The sequence below is a fragment of the Oxyura jamaicensis genome, chromosome 24, assembly GCF_011077185.1.
Source record: "Oxyura jamaicensis isolate SHBP4307 breed ruddy duck chromosome 24, BPBGC_Ojam_1.0, whole genome shotgun sequence".
NCBI lineage: Eukaryota > Metazoa > Chordata > Aves > Anseriformes > Anatidae > Oxyura > Oxyura jamaicensis.
Genome location: NC_048916.1, coordinates 599,375 through 621,633, shown reverse-complemented (window position 1 = coordinate 621,633; position 22,259 = coordinate 599,375). Strand labels below are relative to the sequence as shown.

General features: G+C 50.1%; 1 protein-coding gene across 4 annotated transcripts in view; it reads left to right on the top strand.

The window, feature by feature from the left end:
• The window catches only part of KIRREL3 (kirre like nephrin family adhesion molecule 3), a 317,705-nt gene that overhangs the window by 219,258 nt on the left and 76,188 nt on the right, over nucleotides 1–22,259 (top strand). For all 4 annotated transcript variants that reach the window (XM_035346026.1, XM_035346024.1, XM_035346025.1 and 1 more), the window contains 2 exons: nucleotides 16,350–16,499; nucleotides 18,501–18,650. In XM_035346026.1, the coding sequence (XP_035201917.1) occupies nucleotides 16,350–16,499; nucleotides 18,501–18,650 (300 nt within the window). The remainder of the gene's footprint in view (nucleotides 1–16,349; nucleotides 16,500–18,500; nucleotides 18,651–22,259) is intronic.

Below are 22,259 nucleotides of genomic sequence, written 5' to 3'. Positions count from 1 at the left end.
ACCTCTTGGCATCAGTCTGTGGCCTGGAAACGGGACTTCCCCTAAAGTTTTGCTAAAAGCCACGGGATCCATGGCATATAATCTACTGGAACCCACTGCAGCTGATCTCCAAAGCTCCTTGTGGAGTCTGGTGCACATTTTGCACTGCTAACTCTGCTGTCATTGCCAATAAAGGTGCTGTCTCCTGCAGGGCTTGGCAGCTCTGTGATGGGAAAGCTCGCCTTACCCCGAGCGTTGTCACTCGTGTCTGCCCATGAAGACACAATCACAATTGATTAGGGAAGGCTTCTTCCCATATAAGCTGCATTGAGCTTTTTGTTCTTTATCTGACAAAGGCATTTGAGAAGGAAGAGGTGAGTGGATGGAGCAAGCTCAGGAGAAGTTGTTAAAGATGCATTGTTATCAGCAGAGGTCTCATTGACATCTCTCTGGTGCTTTGTGTGTCTGTTAGCTAAACAAGGCAGGGATGTAAGTTAAACCTGAGGAAAAAACAACAAACAAGCTGTCTCTGTCTGGTGTCAGGGGAGGCTTTGCCTTGGTCGGGCCAGCTGGAGAACTGTGTAAAATGCAGGACCTCAGCCCTGCTGTGAGCCAAATCCTCTCTGGTAAAATCCGTCGTGCACATGTACAGGGATGCTCCGTGGGAGGGATCCACGTGCCCTGCACGGCTCTGCTCAGACAGGATAGGAAGCTCCTGCCTTCAGGTTCCTCCACGTGCTGCTGCAGTGCTCCCGGGTTGGAGAGGAGCTGGGTGTCACCCTCTGATGCCTACGCAGCCGAGAGCCCCGCTGGTTGTAGATCTGGCACCACGCTTGTGAGTTGTATGGTAACGGTGGGGCTGTAGCGGTTAATGGGCTAAGGGTGTAATTTTATCTATTGATTCATGTGGAAAAGGGCAGGGATAAGTTTGTGCTTTGCTTTACCCCGTGAAGTCTGGCTGTCTGTGTTGCTTGCTGTCTTTGTTGGCTTTGGAGTGGTTTATTTTTAAAGTGTTGATGGGACAGAGGGAGCATGAATTAAAGGAGCTGCAAGGCAACGCTCTGAAGGCAGTGACTCCGGCTTTCTCATCTCTGCGCTGCCTCCAGGCTACCCGCAGAGTTTACCTTTGAGCGTGTGTATTTGTTGATAATTTCTCCCTCTCTGCAGAGCTGTTGCTGCAGCCCAGGGGTCTGTCATTTAGCTTTTCTCCCTCGCTGTCTGCGGGGACCCTGCCAGAGAGGTTGCTGGCAGGCTGTATTTCATAAGCAGTACAGGTCACACCACTGACGTGGTGTCCACCAGACCTGAACCTGGACATGCGGGCCTGGCTATACCATTAAGTAAAGTTCTGATGATGCCATAAATCCTCCTGTAAGCTCTCCTGGCATTGACACGACGGCATGATGAGGGCAGGAGGGTGTCAGTATATCCCTACCCAAGCCTGGAGAAAGGAAGATCTTGCTTCTGCCTCTCGTAGGAGTCCTCCTTGGGCACAGGCACTGCAATGCAGTACTGCTCTCTGCCAGGCACTGAGAAGCTTCCCAGCGCTGCAGGGAAACGTGGGGTTCATCCCTGTCTGCCTGGTCTGGATCCCCAACCGTCCTCTCCTGGAGGCAGGTCCTGTGTGCTTCTGCAGGCTCAGCTGAGGCTGGAGATTCACACGATGGAGCAACAAAGCACTACCAAGTTACGGTAGCTTAGAATATCAATTAAAACTGTTGCAGCCTTGTAAGTTCCACTCTGAGACACGTGCTCTGTATTGATAAACAGCTAGGCTTGCCACTAAAATAGCTCTCAAGCCAGCAGAAGTAAATCTACTGTGGAGTTATGGACAGAAACTTGCTGTGGCCATGGCCAGGGTGCTTCCAGCCAAAGCCAGGCTGCAGAGTGGGAGCTCAGGGTGAGGCTGATGAGGAGATGAAACCCCTCTGGTGTTGCAGGCACAGGAGTCCAATGCTTTGGCATGCCGTGAAAAAACTCGGAGAACTAGTTGTGACAAAACTGGTCACACCCGCCGGTTTCCCCGTGTGGCACTAGGTCCCATAGCATCACCTCTGCTCCGCAGTCTGGGCTGCCAGGTGGCACTCCTGGATCAGGGCAACACACCTGTACTGCACTCTGTGGTGATGAATTTGGGGGAAAACTGGGTTTGAGGCCAACACGCAATGAACCTGTTCCCATTTCAGTGTGAAGTGGGACTTGGTTGGCATCGACTGAAAGGTACTGCAAAGCGCCCAACAAAGTACTTTGTGTTGTTGGGGCTGGCTTTTCTTTTAAGCCCTTCTAAAAATCCATCCTTATCATACGGAAATAGTGAAATATTGCTGTAAAGCATTGAGCTGAATGTTGCAAGTCCTGTTTCTTCACCCTGAGCTATTTGCTGTATCTAGCCAAACCCTGCCATCTGTATTCAGTAAATAAAACTGAAGTCCATCAGCAGCCTTCAGGGTGAGGTTGATGAAGACAGAAGGAACAGGCATAGTCAAAAAAACCTGCAGGAGAGGTAGAGAGCATGAGTGAAGCGGGGGAATGAGAGAAATTCCCCTTGGCCAGGCAGCCAGCACGATGGTTATTTAGCACCCGGGGCTGTTACTGTGATCCTTCACAAAGAAATGAGCTTAAACCACAACCTTAACAATTACCTCCAGTGCAGTAGCAATCTCAGGGCCTGTATGTACATATCCTTTTATGCCCAGTATTTGCTCCCATAGGTATTTACCCAATCTATAAATGTATTAATGGGTCTAATCTTAACACGCATCCAGAGATATAATGTGAGATGGGCTTTTTTTCCCTTTAACAAAGATGAAGGTTTTATATAGACGGAGAAAAGAGAAGGGAAGTGAAATGTTCAGTGACTAATGATCCTCATCAATATTCATGAGAGACGGTATGCATTTCGAGATTTAAAATAAAGGAAGGAAGAAAGGGAGAAAGGAATTGACTTCTTTAGAAGCTAAATGAAATATTTAGGTTGACCTGGAGATAAATATGCCAGGTCTTTGTTGCCATCAGCTTAGACCAGCATTGAATTGAGGAGCTTTCAAAGAGAAGCAGGGGGAGCAGAGCAGCCGGTGGAGGTTTCTGGAGATGGTGAAGACAGCATTGTGCTCAGTGCCGTGCAAACGGGGAGGCAGCCCTAGGGAATCTGTACTTCGAGCCAGCTACAGAGGAGGGATGGAAGAGCAGCAATGGGGCTTGTCCCCAGCACACCAGCACCGAGGCTGGGAGCAGACCTGGGGTGTCCCTAGTGGGTCCTTTCATGCACCATCCTCAGAAGAGCTCCTGTTTTCGCAGTCATCCCCTGCTGCAAGGCTGCCCTGCTTGGGAAGGGGCCCTCCTAAAGCAGTGGCTCAGAGGATGTGGTAGACAGTGACGGAGCCAAAGGTGCTGCGGGACAGATCTGGCTGGCAAGTACTGGCTCTAGCACAAAAGAATGGCTCCTTCTGCAAGTGTTCGTCGATGGGTTCCTCCCTGCTGTACCTGGGCTGGCTCTAGCTGGGTTACACCTAGGAACACCAGTTATACTTCTGTGGAATATACTTCTCTGTACTATTCTGTTTTCCTCCTTCCTCTCCCTTCCTGCCTGTGGTTCCCTCCCTGTCCTTCCTAAAGCAGAAAATCTCCCCGGGTATACCAAACTTGAAGTAGAAATCTTAAACCTCCCCCAACACTTGAAAATAGATGGGGGAAACTTGATCCTTCCCCACTTCGTTATGTGGACAGCTGTGGTGGGCAGAAGGAAAGCCTCTGCAGAGAAAACACCAGAAATGTGGGTTTGTGAGAAGGATGTTGCTCCACATTTTCAGCAGCATTGGTGGAGGACAAGATCACCGGGATCCTAATAACCTGAATTAATTGCTGAAAGAGCATAGCAGGCCTGGAAGAAATGCTTTCCCCCAGCCTTCTGTATTTCTCCTCTTCTAAATCTTTTTCTGCAGGTTGCCCTTGTCTCCTCTCCAGCAGCAGCTTCCAGAGCTGCTCCTTCTCATTTCTGTGCCATCCCTTTCCCCGAGTGACAGCTGTCCCACCCCCGCCAAGGTCGCTTGCCCTTGAGACCATCTTTGATCTGTGCCCTGATAGAAGGGCCGAGTATTGACTTTGGCTTCAGCTTCATTAAGAAGCAGCCTCATTTGTCAACTTGTTTGTTTCGATAGCTGCTCAGGAGCCGCGGGGCCCGCAGCCCCCCCGTGCCGAGCCGTGGCATTATTCCAGAGCCAGCTCCATTTGTGAGGGTGTGCAGGCAAGGTCATTGCAGGTGGCCTTGCACCATCCTCTCCTCCCCATTAATCGATGTCACGGAGCTCCTGAGCAAGGTTACATCCAGCCTGCCCGCGGCCGGGAGGCCTCTGGAAGGAGTCTGGGTGCTGCGAGGAGCCGTGTACGGGTGCGTGCATCTGCACTGCTCCCACTGGAAAGGCTGCGGGGGCACCGGGGTCCTCGTTGCTCCTGCTGAGCTCGGAGGTGAGGTCTCAAGTGAGCTGTCATGGTGACATCCTTCCAGAGGTGCTGTACAGCTGGTCGCATAAGGAGTGTGAGTAATGAAGACTAATTTCTCTTGTCAGTTGTCATCAGGTAACACATCTGCCAATAATACCTTCTGGTTTTAATCCAGATGGTCAAACGAGGTTAATCAAATAAGTTACCCAGGCTTTTTTTTTTTTTTTTTTTTTTTTTTTTTTCCCTTTCCTGTTGGTGGTTGAATAATGAATGCATTGACAGGCGTTGGGATGCAGTGCCTGACCTCTCTGGGAATCACCTCCCAGTGCCCCCTGCAGCACCTGCTGGAGCAGGGTGGGACCTGAGTCTTGGTGGCATGGTGCAGAGACCACCAGGTGGCATAGGCACTGTCTGCCATCCCTCCGAAAGAGTATTTTGGTGGGAACAGTCTTTCCCTAAAACCATGTGAGATGACTGAAGCTCTCTGTCATCCCGCGGCTGCTTTGGAATGGGTTGCACAACAGCTTTGGGAGGCAGAGAGGACCACGGTGGTGCAGGAGAAACGTCTCTCAGCCTAGCTTCAGAGCAGAAGGAAAGGGCTGTGCCGCTGAGGACAGATGGCCGCAGCACAGCGTGTTTCCAGACCTATCCGACCTTGTGTAGGAGAAGCAGGCAAATACAAAAAGCCAAACTTCACTGAACCAGCAGCTGAGGTGCAGTTTCCCTGAATGCCCGCGCTCCCCTGCCTCGCTGTCCTTGCGGAGACAGCTCACAATGCTGCATCGCCCTGGAGCAGGGAAACAGCAAGGTGCCGAGCCTCTGCTGGCCAGATGCTGAAGCATCAGCCCTCGGCGCCCACTTGGTGGGAAACAGCTCATAAACCTGATGCTCCGGAGCTGGGTTGTGCTGCAGGGGTTAAAGCTCTTTTGGTGCTAGCTGTCCTGGGCACCGTGGCATTTCTGACAGCAAGAGGGAGATGAGGGAGAGATGTTCTCAGCTGTTGCCACAGGCATTTTGCTTCAGCACATCCCAAGGTAATAAGGCATTGGTAATTGCAGCTCCACGTGGGCTGCGGTGTGACCAGCACCAGTCTCTGCAGCCCAGGGAGCAAAGCTGGGGAGGATGCTGATGGTGGCAGCAGGAGTGGCCCAGGGACCAGAGAGCAAGGGGAGAGGCTGAGGGAGGTGAATTTATATAGTCTAGAGGAAGCTCGAGGGGAGACACGACCGGAGTCTATAAATATACACAGCACTAGAGACAAAGGGAGGAAATTATTCATGGCCTCAGAAGGAGGGAGGACAGGGAGCTGTGCCTCAAGCAGAGGCAAGAAAAGTTTATTCTGGGTCTTACGTGGAAGGAGAAAGGCATTCAGGGCCAGCAAGCTGGTGGGGATGGAGTGTCACCGCTGCTGTGCTCCGCTCCCCTCGGAGCCTGCCAAATCCAGCTTCCCCTGCCCAGCTCAGCTGTGTGGCAGCAGCAGCACCTCACTCCCTCCCCGCCAGCCACTTGTGCAGGCCTCTGGCCGCGAGCTGTGCCGGGGAAGGTTTGCTCAGACCCACGGAGACGCAGTTGGGCTTACGGCTCGGCAGCACGCTCCCCTTGGACAGGAACGCTCGCCTCCGCTGGGTGACAGTGATGGAAGCCCGTAGCCCTCGGCGCCGTGGCTCATTGCTAGTCATCTCTCCAATGAATAATACACCGGCCTGAATATCTGTCTGCATGCATCTTCCTTTCCTATAGGGTAATTTAATGTTATCTTTGGGCCTCCTGCTCCTGAGATGAAGAGATTACTTGAAACCTGCAGCCCACAACCACAGCCATTGGTTTCAAACGTCATTAAGTTTCATTATAACAAATAAACACTGCAATGACATTTATAAGTTACCGGAGAGCACAGAAACACAAATATGAAGCAGATAAACTGCATTTGATCCAAATAATTACTGCAGGCAATATCGAGCTTGGGCTGAGCTGGCAGCCGGGTGCCGAGTAATTTATAGGAGTCCGTAAGGCGCTGTGTTGCACATTGCTTCTTAAAAAATATTATGATGGTTATGTGTCTGCCTCTGAGGCCTTAACCAGGTTACGTCCCTGCCTCGTCGGAGGCAGGAAGCTTTCCCTCAAGTCAGAAAGGAAGGCGGCACTGGCTAACCGCGCGGCTGTTACCCGTTTGGGGACTCTCCTGTGCATGTTCCTTGGAGTTTCAGCCTGTGGAGGGACCCGCGTTGGGGTTTTGCTGTAGATGGATGTGCAGAAGAGGCTTTTTTATTATTTTTTCCTGGAGGTTTCTATCCCCAGCTGTGGACTCATGAGGTTTCAAGAGGGGGGATTCTTGGAGAGATTTTTCCATTGTAAGGCAGCGTAATATTACACTAATCATTTTCCCTTCTTTTCAACTCCCAGCTTTACACTACCTGCTCTCAACTCCAGGCAGGGAATCCTCTACCAGTAAACCAGATGGAAAAACATCTCCCCCCCAGAAAATCCCTGAGTGAAAAACTGTTCTGCTGTCGTGCTAGTTGTGTGAGCTCCTGCCAAGCTTTGCCTCGCTGCGTACGGGAGGGGGTTTGTCCGCTGCAGGGTGGCTGGGGAGAGAGCACATCATCAGCTGAGTGAGCCACGTGGAGCTTGGCAGGGGATGGAGAGCTTCCTCTGTCCTGCAGGCATGGCACTCAACCCAGGAGGGGGTTCAGAAGCAGCTGGGTTTATTGATGAGCATCTCTCATTACCTGCTAATTAACTCAGCAGGCCAGAATGTGCTCATCTTCTCTTGGACTGGGGTTTTGCACAGGCAAGCCATTGACTCTGCAGTGGGGACCATTGAAAAGGAGCCGGTAAAAAAAAACAAACAGCGAAGCCTTGTGTATAAATACATTTGAGGCCCCTTCCGATGTGGTCCCGGCTCCTGCGGCAGCGAAGCAGAGCAGTCACGGTGACAGCAGTGCTCAGCGCCACGTCCCCCTGCTACTGCCAAGAGTGCCCATGATGGAGCAGTTGCAGGGCTATAAATATTGACTGAGTTCATGTTTCTGCTCTCTTCTTGTGGAGCTTGGTTGCATTGGATAAATCCCAGTCAAAATTAGGACTTGGCTGTTGTAGGCATTGGTGCCGGTCACCGCCCTCATCCATAACACCAGGTTTTCCCCTGAAAATGCCATTCGTCCCTCCAAGCTGGGGGATAAGTGCACTCTTTAGGCATTCCCTGGGTCTAGGGGTACCACGGCAGCAATGGTTTTCAAGGAAGGGAACAATTTTTCTTAGGCCTTCATGTATAGATAGAAAAGTGCATGAGTTTTCAGTGCCTTCCTTGGGTAACAAGGATAACCATGTGCGTGAAACGTTTCCTGCGCGGCTGATGCTCTGCTCAAATCTGTTCATCATAGCATCTCCTATCTTCTCTTTTCCCCAGCACTTTTTTTGTGTATTGCGTGTGCTTAATTTTAGAGTTGTAATAAATTATTCTAAAGAGCAGCCTGAATATGAATGTTGCATTTAAAAAAAAAAAAAAAAAAAAAAAAAAAGGAAGAAGAAGAAGAAAGTGCACATATTTACAATCATTTCTGCTCGGAAAAATCCAAACAAACAATAATTACAGCAGAAACCTGCTAATTCTCACTCCACTTCATCGTTAGACTTGCTAATTCACGCAGCACAACCTGAAGCAATCTCGCCCTGCTTCTCAGCTCAGCTGAACAGCAGGGAGCTGGAGAGAGTCCTCAATGCCTTAGTAATATCATGGGGCTGGGCTGACCAGGAGCCCCCAGAAGCAACACACTTGAAGTTTCTCGTAGAGCTGCCTCTCAACATTTCATTGTGAGGCTTCCAGTTTGGAGTAGAAGGTGGAACAAGAGAGGAGAATCTTGCATAGTTTTGGTATTAAATGTCTACATTTTCTGTTCTGAAGTGATTCTTCATTTCATATTTCTCTCTGCTACTCAAAGCGTGTGATAACTGATTGTGAAAGGCGAGGATGGAAGCGAAACATCATGCAACCCAGGGCAAGCTCTTTGGTCTGATTTTCCGCCCTGTAGACTGCACAACTTCCCGCTTCTGCTCTTTGTGGGAGCTGAGCCAGGCTTTGAAATCTGCAAATCGTTTGTGAAATGGATTATACATCCTTCTGGTTGTCCTACGGACAAGTGTCCTGCATGACCTCTAACTAGAGGATGAGATGAGATTTATGGGGCTGTATTTCAAGAGAGCAGCCCCGACCTGGGAGCAGAAGGTAGGCTAAGGTAAGGTACACCCACCTTGACTGGGTGTAATCCAGGGCTGTGAGGCATATCAGGTCACATGGGACAAAATCCTCAAGTTTTTTATAAAATCCTAAAGGATTTTATCAGGAAGATTTGGGGAGAGCAGACACGTTGGGCGTTAGCTGTTGTTTCAGATGGAAAAGTCTCTTTTTCTCTTCTGTGCATTAAAGCAGTGCTTGCCGGGAGCTCGCTCTGTATCCATGCATGGCTCCTGCAGCTGAGCATCTGCTGACCCCCCAGCAAGCCCCGCTGGTCAGCTGCATGTGGTGAGCATCAGGAAAGCATCCGTAGGTACCAGGAGAAAGCTGGCCTGGCAGGGGGTACTGAGGCGTCACCTCTTCTTCTCACGGCTCCCTCCCTCGTTTGTCAGTACAGCTGCTGTGGAGCCGTGCCAGGACAGCTACACCTTGACAGAAGAGCAAATGGTAATTTATTATTCCCCTCAGGAGCACTGATAACTAAACACTTCATGGCGTCGCTGGCAATTTTCAGCCGGAGCTGGAGCCTCCAGGTGGATCAATGGGAGGAAATCTCTTCCTCTCTGCTAACAAGAGCAAGACAGGGCGCTTTGCACTGCGTACGCACCTCTGCTTTCTGCTGGTAGCTTTGGTAATGCAGTGAGCTCTGCCCCTTGCAAAGCCTCCCTGCATCCCCTGCCGCAGGAGTGAACCAGCTCCGAGGCAGCCACGACAAAGATCCCGCAGCGTGCTGGCCCCAGTGGCAAAACGCCACCTAATTCAGCTTGCTGCTTCTATCTCCAACCCAGCAAAAGTCCTTCGTGCCCCAAAGCTCATCTCTTTCTTTTTTTCCCAGCTCCGTCAGCTTGTCTAACAGAAGATAAGTTCTTCCTATGGGCCCTGCTTTATCTGGGCAGCAGGTATTTGCCAGGTTGTTGGAGCAGAAGGGCCAGGAGCCGCATGTCCTGCGCCTGAATATTCAGTGCAATCTAGTCCCTAAGGTCACCTGAACATTGCTTTTTGGGAACAGCTTATTTTTCCTTCCTCGATGCAGCCCATTAGTTTGTTTTCTATCAGCGCAGCTACCAAGAACAGGCATTTAATCTCACAAGAGGTAATTCTCAGAGCTGGTGCTGGGAGGAGGTTGCCAATAAATATCCCTCGGTAAGTATACTCTTACACCTTTCCCAATTGGTAGCTAATAACAGAGCAGACGATGACATTTAAGCCCTTTCTGCATGGCTGATCAAACTACTCACAGTGACTTTGAAAGCAGTACTGGGATTTCGTGTGGGTATCAAAGCAAGTGCAATACTTGATAGTTCAGATCTCTCGCCTGTGTGACTAATAGACAAAAAGATTTCTAAAAGGTCTAATATCTTATTCAGAATTTCTTTGTCTCCTGTTTGAAGCTGCTTAGTGGACACAGTGGGATGCTGATGTTTCTTTTCTAAGCACCTTTAGGGAAATATCAGACATCGCTGTAGTAGAAGCTCAGGCTGGCTTGGAGCTGGGAGGCAAAGGGTTACGCAGAGGCAAAGCTGATGAGCTGAGCATCGTCCCCAAACTCCTCGCTGGCACCAACAGCCAGCATGGGTTTGGTTTGGCTTTGCAGCCCCTTCGTTGCTGTGCTCACTCCGAGGGGAAGACAGGTGAGCAGGGACCAAGCCCAGCTCCCTGCCTGGCACCCGTGGCCGTGGGAGAGGGGACACAAATAGTGCCAGGTCCCGGCTGGCCTGCAAGAAGTAGGCTGCTGCTTGCCTTTCCGCACAGCTGATTCATTCCTTGACTGGAGGGTGGGTTTTTTCCTTCAAGTTGAATAATTCAGCAACATCAGGAGTACTGAAGCCACGTGAGCTGGACTTGCGTAGTCAAACTAAAAAAGGCCAAACGGATATTTTTGTTCCAGCAGATTCCTCTTCCTCCCCTGCCCCCCCCCCCCCCCCCCCCGAGAAACAAAATAAGCATTATGCAAGTGAGGAGCTCGAGCTATGGTTGTTTTCCTCCCAGGAAGCAGCAGGGAAGTGCAAGACATGGCTCTGGCCATCACCTCGGGGGGCTGCTCCAGGTCTCCTTGCCCCAGATTGCATCCACAGCTTCACTGGTGGGATTCAGCTGCTCCTGCCTGGGGAGCTCCTCTGGAGGTGCGAGGAGAGCTTGTGTTGGTCCCTGGCTGGGGAAATCCTTGCTGTGTCCCAGAGCATCCTTGGGATGCTTTCCATGGACACTGTGCTGGGGGGGACCTGGAGACAGGCAAGGTGGTGATGAGGGACCGTGGCGTTCGCGCAGCTCTCCCTGCTCGCGCCGTGCTTCCCCGTGACTGACGACTCCTGAGAGCACTGTAAATAATGCACCGCTTTTGTCTGCTTGCCTTTCCTAGCCATCTAAAAATCAATACAGGCGTGTGTTTTAAAGCGTGCTGGGCCTGATGCAGGGAGCCTGTTGTCCTTGGCTCCCATAGGAGGACCCATCTGCGTGAACAGAACCGGCACATCTGTCCCAGCATCAATACCAGGAGCTGTGTGGGGCAGGTGTGGAGACAGTCCCCCGTCAGCCTTCCTGCCTTCCCAGCCCTGCTCCAGAGACAGCTCCAGCTCCAGGCGTCGTGTCATTGTGCCGGAGCAACCAACCCTGCGATGGGCCAAAAAGCCATGACTTTCAGGCAGGCGTGATGCCCTGACATCCCAAAGAGTGTCCTCCTGGGGTGGTGCTTGGCCTTCAGCTCCCCTGCACCGGGGCAGGCCAGCCCCGTGCTCGCCCTCCAGCCACACGTCCTGCAGCTCCACACCAAGGGCAGGACCAGCTCCCAGCCTGGTGGGACAAGGGCAACATCCCTCAGTCACCCCCAATCTTTTCTAAACAGTTAGATCTTTACCAGGCGCTTCAGAGGCCTCCTTCACCACTTCCATTCCCTCCTCAACAAAGAGAGCTAATTCTTTTCAAAACACAATGGAAATTCAAAGCTCCGCTTACATAAAAGGAGCCATGGTGTCTCCGTATCTAATGAGTCATTGTTCCTGCTCTAAGTCCTTTGCTTCTTATTACAATACTCACTTCTCTTGGGTAATGAAAATTTAACTATCTGCTGTTCCCACTTGCCTCCTCCCTTGCAGCACGTTGTCTGCAGGCAGGCCGGTTTTTACACAGGAGGCTGCAAGTTGAAATAATTCAGGCAAGAACTCGTGCAAACAGATTGCAGTCTTCAGAGGGCTTAGAAAGCCGGTCGCTGCTCTGAGCATTGGTGCTGAAGGAGCTTCAAGGTCCTGCTCTGTCATGGACGGCCTTGGCGTTGTCCTCGTGCAGGTGCCTCCCTGAATGCTCTGGGTTGTAAAATGGGATTTGGGATTTGGGTCCTTCTCACCACGTGGGGCACTGGGACTCCTCTGGAAATGCTGCGTCAGTGGTGGCATGATTTCCCTTGGAAGTCACAAACATAACAGGCTCAGCTTTTGTTTGAAAGAACAAGGCAACTTTAGAGAGAAACACTGAAAAGCAGGAGCCACAGGTGCAAAATCCATTAAGGAAATATAAAGAGTTCTGAAGTGGTTCTTTTTTCTCTCTCGCTCTTTCTTTTTTACACTTTTATGACATGCTTGTGACTTCATAAAGCCCCGCTTGTGATTTTTGAAAGCAGGGTTAGCATTACTGCCTGCTCGCTGTTCACAGTAGGTCCTTTATTCTCCGTTTTGTTCCTGGCGTTTAGGATTACAATAGCTGCAGAAGTGCCCCCTGCTTTTGTTTTAGAGAGACTTCCTCCAGGAAGGCAGGAGGAGACCGCAGCGCCAGCCAAAGCAGCTCATGATGTGGGCTGGGGCTGTAAACCAACTCCTCACGGTGCAAAGCAAAGCCAGCAGGCAGCAGGAGATGAGACTCGGGGATCAAGTCCCCTGCACCTTCTCTGGCATCAATGCCCCCCAGCAGCAGACCGCCCCGCTGCTGACAACCCACCCCAGCTGGCTCCGGCTTTGCCATCACACTGGAACATGGCCAGGAGGCATGGTTAGCGTCTCATTTGCATATCTGTTTGCTTTTTTTAAAGGGGAAAAAAATATCAACAATGAATGCAGAGTCCTAATATTTGCTTCTGCTCAGTGCGTCTCCCCTGAAAAGCAGAAGACACATGCGTGGATGCTCCTGGGGGGCACAACCGGCACCGTGCTTCTACCCACGGTGCTTGCAGGAAGCTGAGCATCCGTGGGCTTGTTTCCCCCTTTGAAAGTCTGCCCATCTTCTTAAAAAAAAAAAAGGAAAACGAGGTGTAGAAGTAAGCCAGGGCTCTAGGCTGGGCTAAGGTGGTGGAGATGTCTCCTGGAGGCTGGAAATGGGGAGCCATGGGCATTGTGGAGGAGCAGGGTGCTTCCAGTGAGAGCAGTGTTTGGTGGCTCGCCCACAAGTGCTCTGGTCTTAAGTCCAGTCTCTGCAAGGATTTTAATTGGGATTTGGGTTTTACTTAAGACTGGATTTTTTTGGCTACTGCCCTATTTGGTGTCCAGGAAGTGTATGGGAAACCTCTGAAAAATAAATCTTCTTGTGGACCCATAGCACTGTGTGATGATGAAATGCTCGTTTTGTTTTGTTTTGTCCTTGGAGTCACAGAACCCTGCTTTGAAGCCAAAGCACTGACAAACCAAAGTGTCTCAGTGCTTCTTGTAGCTGAAACCACTCAACCTGCATTTGTAAATCATCCTTTCCCAATTTCCCCCTTCTCAGCTATTTTCTGTCAAGTGTCTTATCTCCCTTAAAACTTTTCTGCAAATTACTTGCTCCTTTGACATTAAGATATAAGACTGCTGAAAGCTGTAACGTGAACAGGTCTCTGATCTTCCAAACCCAGTTAAACCCAGTAATCAGACTTTAAGCTGATTTGAAAGTGAGTCAATCTCTGCCTTTTGGTACATTTTTTTTTTTTTTTTTTTTTTTTTTTTTAGCTTTTTTATCTGTGATTTAGGGAGCAGTGATCCTGCTGTGGAGCAGGGACTGGGCCAGGTAATGCTCTTAATGTCCTTACCCCCTTCTCTCCTCTCCTGTGACCAAGGCTGAGCCTGTAACATTTGTAGCTGAGATGGAGCCTTGGACTAAAAAGGGTTTCAAGTGACAATTTTTCACACTGAACAAACAGAGGGAAGGAAAAGACAGGAGACATATGCCATGTTCTCGCTCTAATTTTCCATGGTCATCAGCTGCTCTCTAAGACAGATCAAGAAAGGAAAAAGAAAAAAAAAAAATAAAAGGGGGGGGGGGGGGGCTTCATTTCCAACAGCAATTACCAAATGAAACCTCTGCTTAATGGACGTTTTCAGAGGGCATGGACACCACTTTGTGTTCCTGCTTTCTCATTACGACTCTTGCAGCTCCCAGCTGACAACCTGATAATTCTCGCCGATAAAACAATCTTTTTTGGTTATTACTGCGTTCTGGCACTGTCCCTGCTTGCCCGGCTTGCCTTGAGAATTGTCAAGATTACGGAGTGAGCCATGAAAACATAGTTAGCGGGTGGAAAATAAAAAAAATAAAAAAGGCAAAATGCTCACTTTTTTCTGCTTCCTTTCCTAATTTTCTCTCTCCCATCCCTGCTTTTCCTATTATTTCAGTAGCACCTGTCCTTGTGAGTCTGAATAGAATATAGAGCTGATTAATATTTCCTATGAAGTTTCTAAATCCCAGTTCAGAAGAGCAAGCGTTTCTGCTAGTGTTGGAAGCCCGCGTGCCTTGCAGCACGTGGCACCTCCTGAGGCTGCTGGTGTGGGGTACCCCTCTGCAGCAGACCCATCCTGTTGAGCATGCATGACCTTGACCTAGTGGAGCACTGGTGATGAAAATCAGACTTCTCTGCAAGTATGTGGTTGCTGGAGGGGATGGGGCTCCTGAAATCCCTGGGAATATGGTGCTTGATTTTATGGTGCCTGGATTTGCCAGGCTATCTGGAGAGCTTTTTAACCAGTTGTATATACATGTGTAGAAATCCAGAAAGGATGTCTGTGCTCCTTCCTGCACATCTTCAGCTGGCTAGGAACACGTTTAAGTTAAGCTGCAATAAATTAAATGAAATATAAGCATTCACATGGGGGCTTACATTGGTTTAACTGCACGAGTTAGAAAATGATTGAGCTTTGCAGTTTTGCCCTGTAGGCAATGCCTAACAACTCATTTGAAAACAAGTTTAGTTGCAAGAACTTGTGTCACACTTAACCTTGGTTTAGGATTAATCATCAGTCAATGATTAAATTGAGTTAATGTAAATTAGGATTGAATTGATTTAGGGTGGTTCGTGTGGAGACTGTCCTGGTTTTAACACATTGATTTTAAAGAGCAACTTTTTCTGCAGCCCAGCGCGACGCAGCGTATTGAGCTGCCGTTCAGCTGGCGGGTGTGGGCTTCTTGTTCTGTGCCTGTTTCAGGGCGATAATTCACACGCAGCAAGGCTCCTGATCTTTAAAACCCCCAGGGCAATACAGCGAGTTGCAATCCAGTCAGTCCACCCTCTCTCAACTTCTCCCTTTTAAGATCTCTCCGTATCCAGAGTAAGAGCAGGACTTTAAGCGCTGACAAGGCAGCAGCATTTCTCAGATGCTCATCAAATAGCTAACTCAAAGGAGACCCCAACGAGCAGATATTGGATTGATACATACTGATAATTGAATACATACTGAATTGCCTTTGCATTTAAGGCCTTCCAGCATCAGATAGCAGCACTACGTCCACGTGCTAGCACTCAAGCTGTCTCTCTGAGATAGCCCACGCTTGGTTTAGGGATGCTTTGCCAGCATTTGTTCTTGCTTTTGCACCCTTTTCTTTGCAAGCCACGTGTCCCAGCCTGCACTGAACACCAGGGGTGGGCTGCATACGGGCACCTGGGTTTGCTCCTCACCTGACTGGAAAGTGGGGCGCTTGTTCTGGGGAAAAAAAAAACAGAAGGACTTGACACTTGGAATGGTTTTCAGTCATGACAAAGCCAAGGAATGATGATGGATTTCAAGGAGAGAAAATAAAGCATAATGCCAGCACTTAGCACACCCTGATGTGAAATAGGTTACAGTGAATCAGCATGCTTTTTGTAGAAAATTAGAAGTTTCGCCTCCTCCGGAGGTGTGAGACATCTTGGCCATGGCAGGAGATGTCCTCAGGGCTTCAAACTGTTACTGCCTCCTTCAGGTTGTGGAAGTGAGAGGAGAGCCGTGCTAAACCTCTGCGTTTGGGGGTTGTCATCCCTAAGAGCTCGGCTGCTTAGCGTTGTGTGTCTTGTGAGACTGAAGCTGAAACTTCAGCAAAAGGCAGCGCTGAAGCAGGGCTGCCACGTCCTTTCATCCCCTGATGTGTGTGAAGCCCGTGACACGTACCGGGGGGTCGCACTGGGGGCCTGGGAGCAGAGGGGAGAGCAGCAGGCAGATCTTCCGAGTTGCTGTGGTTTGTAGCAGGTTCTCGGCTGTGCATCCTGGTTTAAGGGAGCGCATGAAGGGGAAGAGGAGAGGACCGGTGTCCCCTTTTATCAGGGTTAATACAAAATATCACTGGTTCCTGAGAGCTGGCTGCTCTTCTGTCCTTAGATCATAACAGCTACAGTACACTAGTAGCTATCCTGAATGACACAGTTAGAGGAAATGCCTGGCACCTCTTTGCCAGGGCTTTTCTTAACCCCTTTTTTTATTCATTGTAAATTTTTTGGAACCCACCCCTGGCGAACTGACGCCTCGTCCCGCTCTCTCGCCCCCTTCTCCAGGTCAAGCATCTTCCTTCACGCAGCAGCCCCAGGACCAGGTGGTGATTGCTGGGCAGCCCGTGACACTGCTGTGCGCCATCCCCGAGTACAATGGCATCGTGCTGTGGATCAAAGATGGGCTCGCCCTTGGAGTCGGACGGGATCTCTCAAGTAAGTCGTGGCTCTGCCTTCCTGGGGCAGGAAAAACTGCCTGGGCAGAGCAGATCATTGCTACCCCACACCTCAAAGTAATAATTAAATAAAAAACACCACGAGGGTAATAGACATTTTGGTTAAAGAACACCTCTTTTTAAGGAAAAAGAAAATAAATGCTTGGAGCAAGTGAAAACTGGCTTCAGTTTCTCTTTAACAGCTTCAGAATAAATATTTGTTTTGAGAATAATGAGTGTTTTCATTTGAACTGCAAAAGCCTCCAGCTAGCCCAAACACAAGTGTCAAAACTTGGAATAAACAAAAACTTTTATTCAGGCTCGAAGCTAAACAGTTGGTCTCCCACAGGTGTGACCTTTGGAAAGCCTTGCTTTGGTTTGGGTTGGCTTTTCGAAACAAATGTCCTGTTCCCAAAATGCAGTCCAAAATGCTTCATAAACATTGAAAGTGCCTGTTTTGACATTCTCAAAGCAAAAGCCTTTGCTTTGGATAAATGTATTTATTGAGATCCAGTGGGCCCCACAAGCACTTGTGGCTTCCTTAAGCTGCACTTCTGGCAAAACAGTCTTGTCACAAAATTCCCCAGACTTCTTGTTATTTAATCCCACACGTGCATTGTGGTGAATGGCTTTACTGCACCTGGAGAAGCCTGAAGCAAATGTGGAGAAGGGATCCAGTTTATTCTATATATTTTGCTGATTTATTTTTTTTTTTAATATTACCCAGAACTAAAGGGAAATGGGCATTCGAGAGTCAGAAGCCTGTGAGGGCACCGAGCCCTTGCAGGGACTGTGCAGAGCCTGGGGAAGCAGCACGTCAGGCAGCAGCAGCCAGAAACCAGGGGAGGAATCAGGTTTCTTGGTCTCCAGGGACCCTGCTCTTCTCTCAAGTGCAATGCCTGCTTTTTCCTTTTTTTTATTTGCTTGTTTGTAGTAGGATTTTTTTGTATGTATAATTACTCATTTCTCAGACTTGACTGAGTGAGCAGTCCCCTCTTCAAATGTTTTTCAAAGCTCAGTGCCACAACTTTTCCATACATTAGAGAGCTGATCTCTCCCTACAAGACCTTGCAACACGGACGGGTGACAACAGCTCCACTGAAGTACGTGGCTCATGTGAATCACTTCCACAATTAACAGAGCTGGGGCTGCTTTAGCAGGAGGAACTGCCAGCTTGCACGATACCAGCTCAGCCAGTCATCTAATTAGCTAAATACAAACAAACCCATCATTTGTATTTCTCGCGGTTCAGGAGAGCAAATCCTGCTGTTGATAGCTTGCGAAACAACAAAAACACGAGAGTGTGCCAGGCTGCCTGCGGTCCCCAGCGCATTAATCACCAGCCAGCGGAGGGATGCGCTGGCGGCATCATCCTTCCCAGCCCCGTCGGGTGTCTCACTGACCCACGTGAAGGGAGACCCCTGCCCAACCTTTACACAGACCTCATAGTGGAAATATCTCAGGGTTTCAACCCGAGTATGTGCGTAAAAACCTGGCGTAAGGAATTTCAGATATGCCATGGCATGGCTCGCAGGAGCCAGAGGAGGCGGAAGGGTTGGCCCCAAAGCATGGGCTGTGCTTGCATCCCAGTGAGCAGCCCCAGAAGCGGGCTGATGTTCGCACATCGAGTTTTAGCTGTCGCATGGCTTTGCAAGGGTGGCCCAAGGTCAGGTCTGGCCCATCTCGCAGCCCAGCAGAAGCCTTGCTCTACCTGCAGCTGGGCACGTCGCCCCTCTGAAAATAGAGGCAAACCCTGGGCTATGCAAATCCCATCCTTTTTCTAGGGATTTCAGCTTAATGCTCATCATCAGTGCTTCCTTTCTGAACAGCTAGGGCAAATCCTGCAGTCTTTTCCTGGGATTTGGGAGGCCTCTCTGTCTGTTTGGGCTGGCTGCCACAGAGGGGACGAAGCTGCTGGTGTGACGGGAAGGCTGGGGCTCTACCCCCACACTGTCTGCCCTTCACTTTTGGGCTCCTCTGACCCATGCTTTGCATCCAACAGGCTACCCGCGCTATCTGGTCGTAGGAGACCATCTGTCTGGAGAGCATCACTTGAAAATCCTGAGAGCTGATCTCCAAGATGACGCCGTCTACGAATGTCAGGCCATCCAAGCAGCCATCCGATCCCGACCTGCCCGGCTGACTGTTCTCGGTAAGTCAAGGCTCACCATTGCTCAGAGCTTATTTGGGGGGTTTTCCGTCCTCGCAGACACAAAATGTTGTGTTGTTAACTCAAGACAACTGGAAAAGAGCCCATTGTGGGAGTAATGCTTCGTGATTTCAGGAGCAATAGCAAAGGGAGGTGTTCAGGGAGCAGAGCAGTGCTGGGACAGGCTCGGTGTTTGGTACTGCAGCTCCAAATCCAGGTGCCCCTTCAGGAGGGCATGTACACATATTTAAGGCCATGAGGGGTGTCAGTGGCATCAGCGCGTTATGCTGTGCCCTGGCTGTGACGCTGTTGTGTGCAGGGCCAGGAAGAAAAGCTGGTTTTCCTACTGGATCTTTTATCATTGTGCACTTGTTGGTGATTAATCTCTCCCGTGAGCAGCACAGGGGGATGGAGCATGGGACTGCAAACAGGAGGCTGCTCCCAGCATCTTACAAAGCCCCTTGTTGGGTGGGAGATGGAAAAGGGGCTTTGCTGACAGGTTGGAAAGGTGTGTTGGGTGGGGAAAAGGCAGGCTGGACCAGTGAAACTTCCCAGTATGGACATGGCTTCAGAGAAATGAATGCAAATGTTGTTTTTCCTGAAAATCCTGAACACAAAACAATGTTTTCTGTCTGTATTGCTTCCAGATATATATCCTGATTATTGAAGTCCGAAGTGAAAGTATTGACGGTTTTTAGGTTTGTTAAAATTAAAGTTTGGATTTGTTTTGTTGGTGCTGTTGTCGTTTTCTTAGGTAATTTTGGGGGGAAGATATCGTAGGATGCAAACCAAGAGTTTTAGTGGCTTTAGTCAGCTCAACGCCAATTAGTGCTAAGCAGCCAAAGGAGCGAATTACGGATGTGGCGCTGGATGCAGGCGTACCTCACAGGAGTCTGCGCAACGCCGAGAAAACGAGCTGTAGCTTAGGGCTGGTAGCATCCCCTCCATTCGGCCCTCTCCCTGTGCCACCCCACGCAGCTCCCTGTCCCCAGACTCCCCCAACCACCGCCTCCTGCCTCCCCGCCCCCACCAATGATGACAATTTCTGTTCGATCCATCCTTCTGCTCCAAGAACTCTTCTTAGCAGCTCCGAGTGCTGACACGCATCCCTACGTGAGCAAAGCCTGGAAATAAACGGGAGAGCGGCGCAGGGCTGCCGGTGAGGCTTCCTCGCTTGCCGTCAGCCTCCGCAAGCTGTGCCGCCTTCCCTTCCCTTGCCGGGGCTGCCTCCTTCTGCTGCGAAGTCGGAAGACGTTGCTGGAGCCAGACAAAAGAAATAATGTTATTTAATTAGAGCTAAAGATTTCAAAACTAATTTAGTCCCAGGGTGCACAGGCGTACGTCAGCGCTCTGAGCTGCTGCGGAGCATTGATTGAGCAGAGAGATGTTTTTGTGGATCAAAAGGAAATCGTTATTATCTTTGGGGTTATGGAATGTGTTGAATAGATGGTAGTTAATGTTTATGTGAATATACATGGTAGCTGCTAATTGGTACATTTACCTAAGATGTTCAGCAACTTATGTTTGCAGCATGCTCTCCTTTTAAGAAAATTAAAGTTACAGCACATTCAATTTAAACCCGATCAATGAGAAAATGGGGTTTGCAACCCACTGGTAGCCCATTTCTTGCTCCGGCTGCACTTGTGCAGATGTTCTGGGGAAGCTGGAGGCTGGCAGGCAGGGTAGGGAGGTGGCACGTCACAGACAGATGCCTCCAGCACCCTGCCCGGACGCATGTTGTGGGTGGTCATGGCACCACAGCACCCCTTTCTCCAGTTTGGATCAGGGTGTGCAGGCTCAAGGAGCCGGTGGTGGTTGTGAGTGAAGCAGGTGCCTCCGGAGTGATGCACATCTCCAAAGTTTTGGCTGCCTGGGAGGTGAGCGATGCAGCAAGCAACTTCATCTGGCTTGTTTGAAGAACTCACATGTGGAGTGTTCCTCGTCACTTCTGATTGTTGTCAGGGCTGATTTTTAAATCCAGAGGGACGGTTTTCCTTAGAATTGTAAAAGTCTTCTGCTCAAAACCCAACCAACTCAAGCCTGTGCTCCTGGAAGCCCCAGCACCCTTCTCTGCCTCTGGGGAGGGGAGCTGGGGTTGGGTTTCCAGCAGCCCCCATTTGGAGGATGCTGCTCACACCTCCAGCATCCTGACAGGTGGAGGGGATGGAGACCCCCTCTCCTGCAATCTCTGTTGTTTCCGAAGGATCCGTGTGGAAGTGAAGCTTCATGGTTCTGCTAGTGAAGGAGCCGGCTGCTCCCCACCCACGGTGCTGGACTGGCAATGATTTCATAACCCCCGTGGTGGCAGTGCTTTCTCTTTATTCACCTGGGTTCTTGCAGCACTTACAGAAGGAGGCGATGTGCTGCGGCTGTTACCAGGGTTATTATGCAATAAAGCAGTGTACGTGGCCGCTGTACAGCTACACCGCTGTGCAAATAATCGGCAGCTCAGTGTCCAAAGCTATGTACAGCTCTGCAAAAAGGAACAGGACCTCGGGCCGAGCCACAAGCCCTTCCAGCTCGTTCTGCACTGCATCCTCCTGCACATGCTCAGGCTGTCCACACCAGGACTTCTCACACTTCATCTTTGACATGAAACAAAGCCCAAATCACTGAGGTCTGCCCAGCTTCACCCAGGGTTGCTGGTGAAATCCTAGACATTGCATGGGCAGGAGGGGATCCCCGAGATCTCCCCACCATGTCTCAACGTGGCAAACAGTTTCCCTGAGAGCCTTTTTGCAGAGCTGTGAGGTCCTCGTGGCTCAGAGCCCATAGTGTGGAGCTGGCTCAGGGCTCTCTGTGCTGGGCCATTTCACCCCATCCTCCTCTGTCACACCCAAGCCTTGTCCTCTGAAAAATACCTTTGCTCACCTGATTTTCTGCATGGTTTGGTGCTGCCTTGTCCGTTCTTGCCAGCTTTTCCACCTCCTTGGTATCAAGAAATCCCCTATTGCCTCCAAATTCAGTTTCCAAGTGCTGTCATTCATGTCTGACAACAGCTTTACGGGTCTGCTGCCTCCTACTCCCCTGCTCAGATGCAGAGCTACACCATATTTTAATTAAATATTAAAGATTTTGTCACATTGTTTTCAAATCTACATGGTTAAATGTAGTGGAACAGATCATTCCATAGCTTCAGAAGTCCAAACACTCAAGCAGATGAGCCTATTAGTGTCATCAGCATCAGGAGAAGTCTTGTGTTTGTAGAGTTTTGGGCACAGATATTGCTGGGGTACCTGGGTAACCTATCCTGAAGCAGAAGGAGCCCCTTTCTCCAGGTGCAAAGCCTCACTCCCTGCTTGTCCTCCATCCTCCCATTGCCTGCATTGCCCCAGGGATAGAGCCACTGCTCTCCATCCTGGGGACACCGGCCCCAGCAAGGAAGGCAGCAGCTGGTAACAGGCGAGGAGACGGGATCTGGGAGCTGTGGAGGCATCCACATGCCCCACAGAAAGGCCAAGGGACCTCTGGCAGGTCATCCAGTACTGCCAAGGCTGCTTGCACAAGCCCCTTGGATGCACCGTGAGCTTCAGGGAGTCCCTGGACCCACAGCAGGACCACGTGCTGGGAGGGCAGGGGACGTTTGGCCAGTTCCAGAAGCCACTGGAGGGC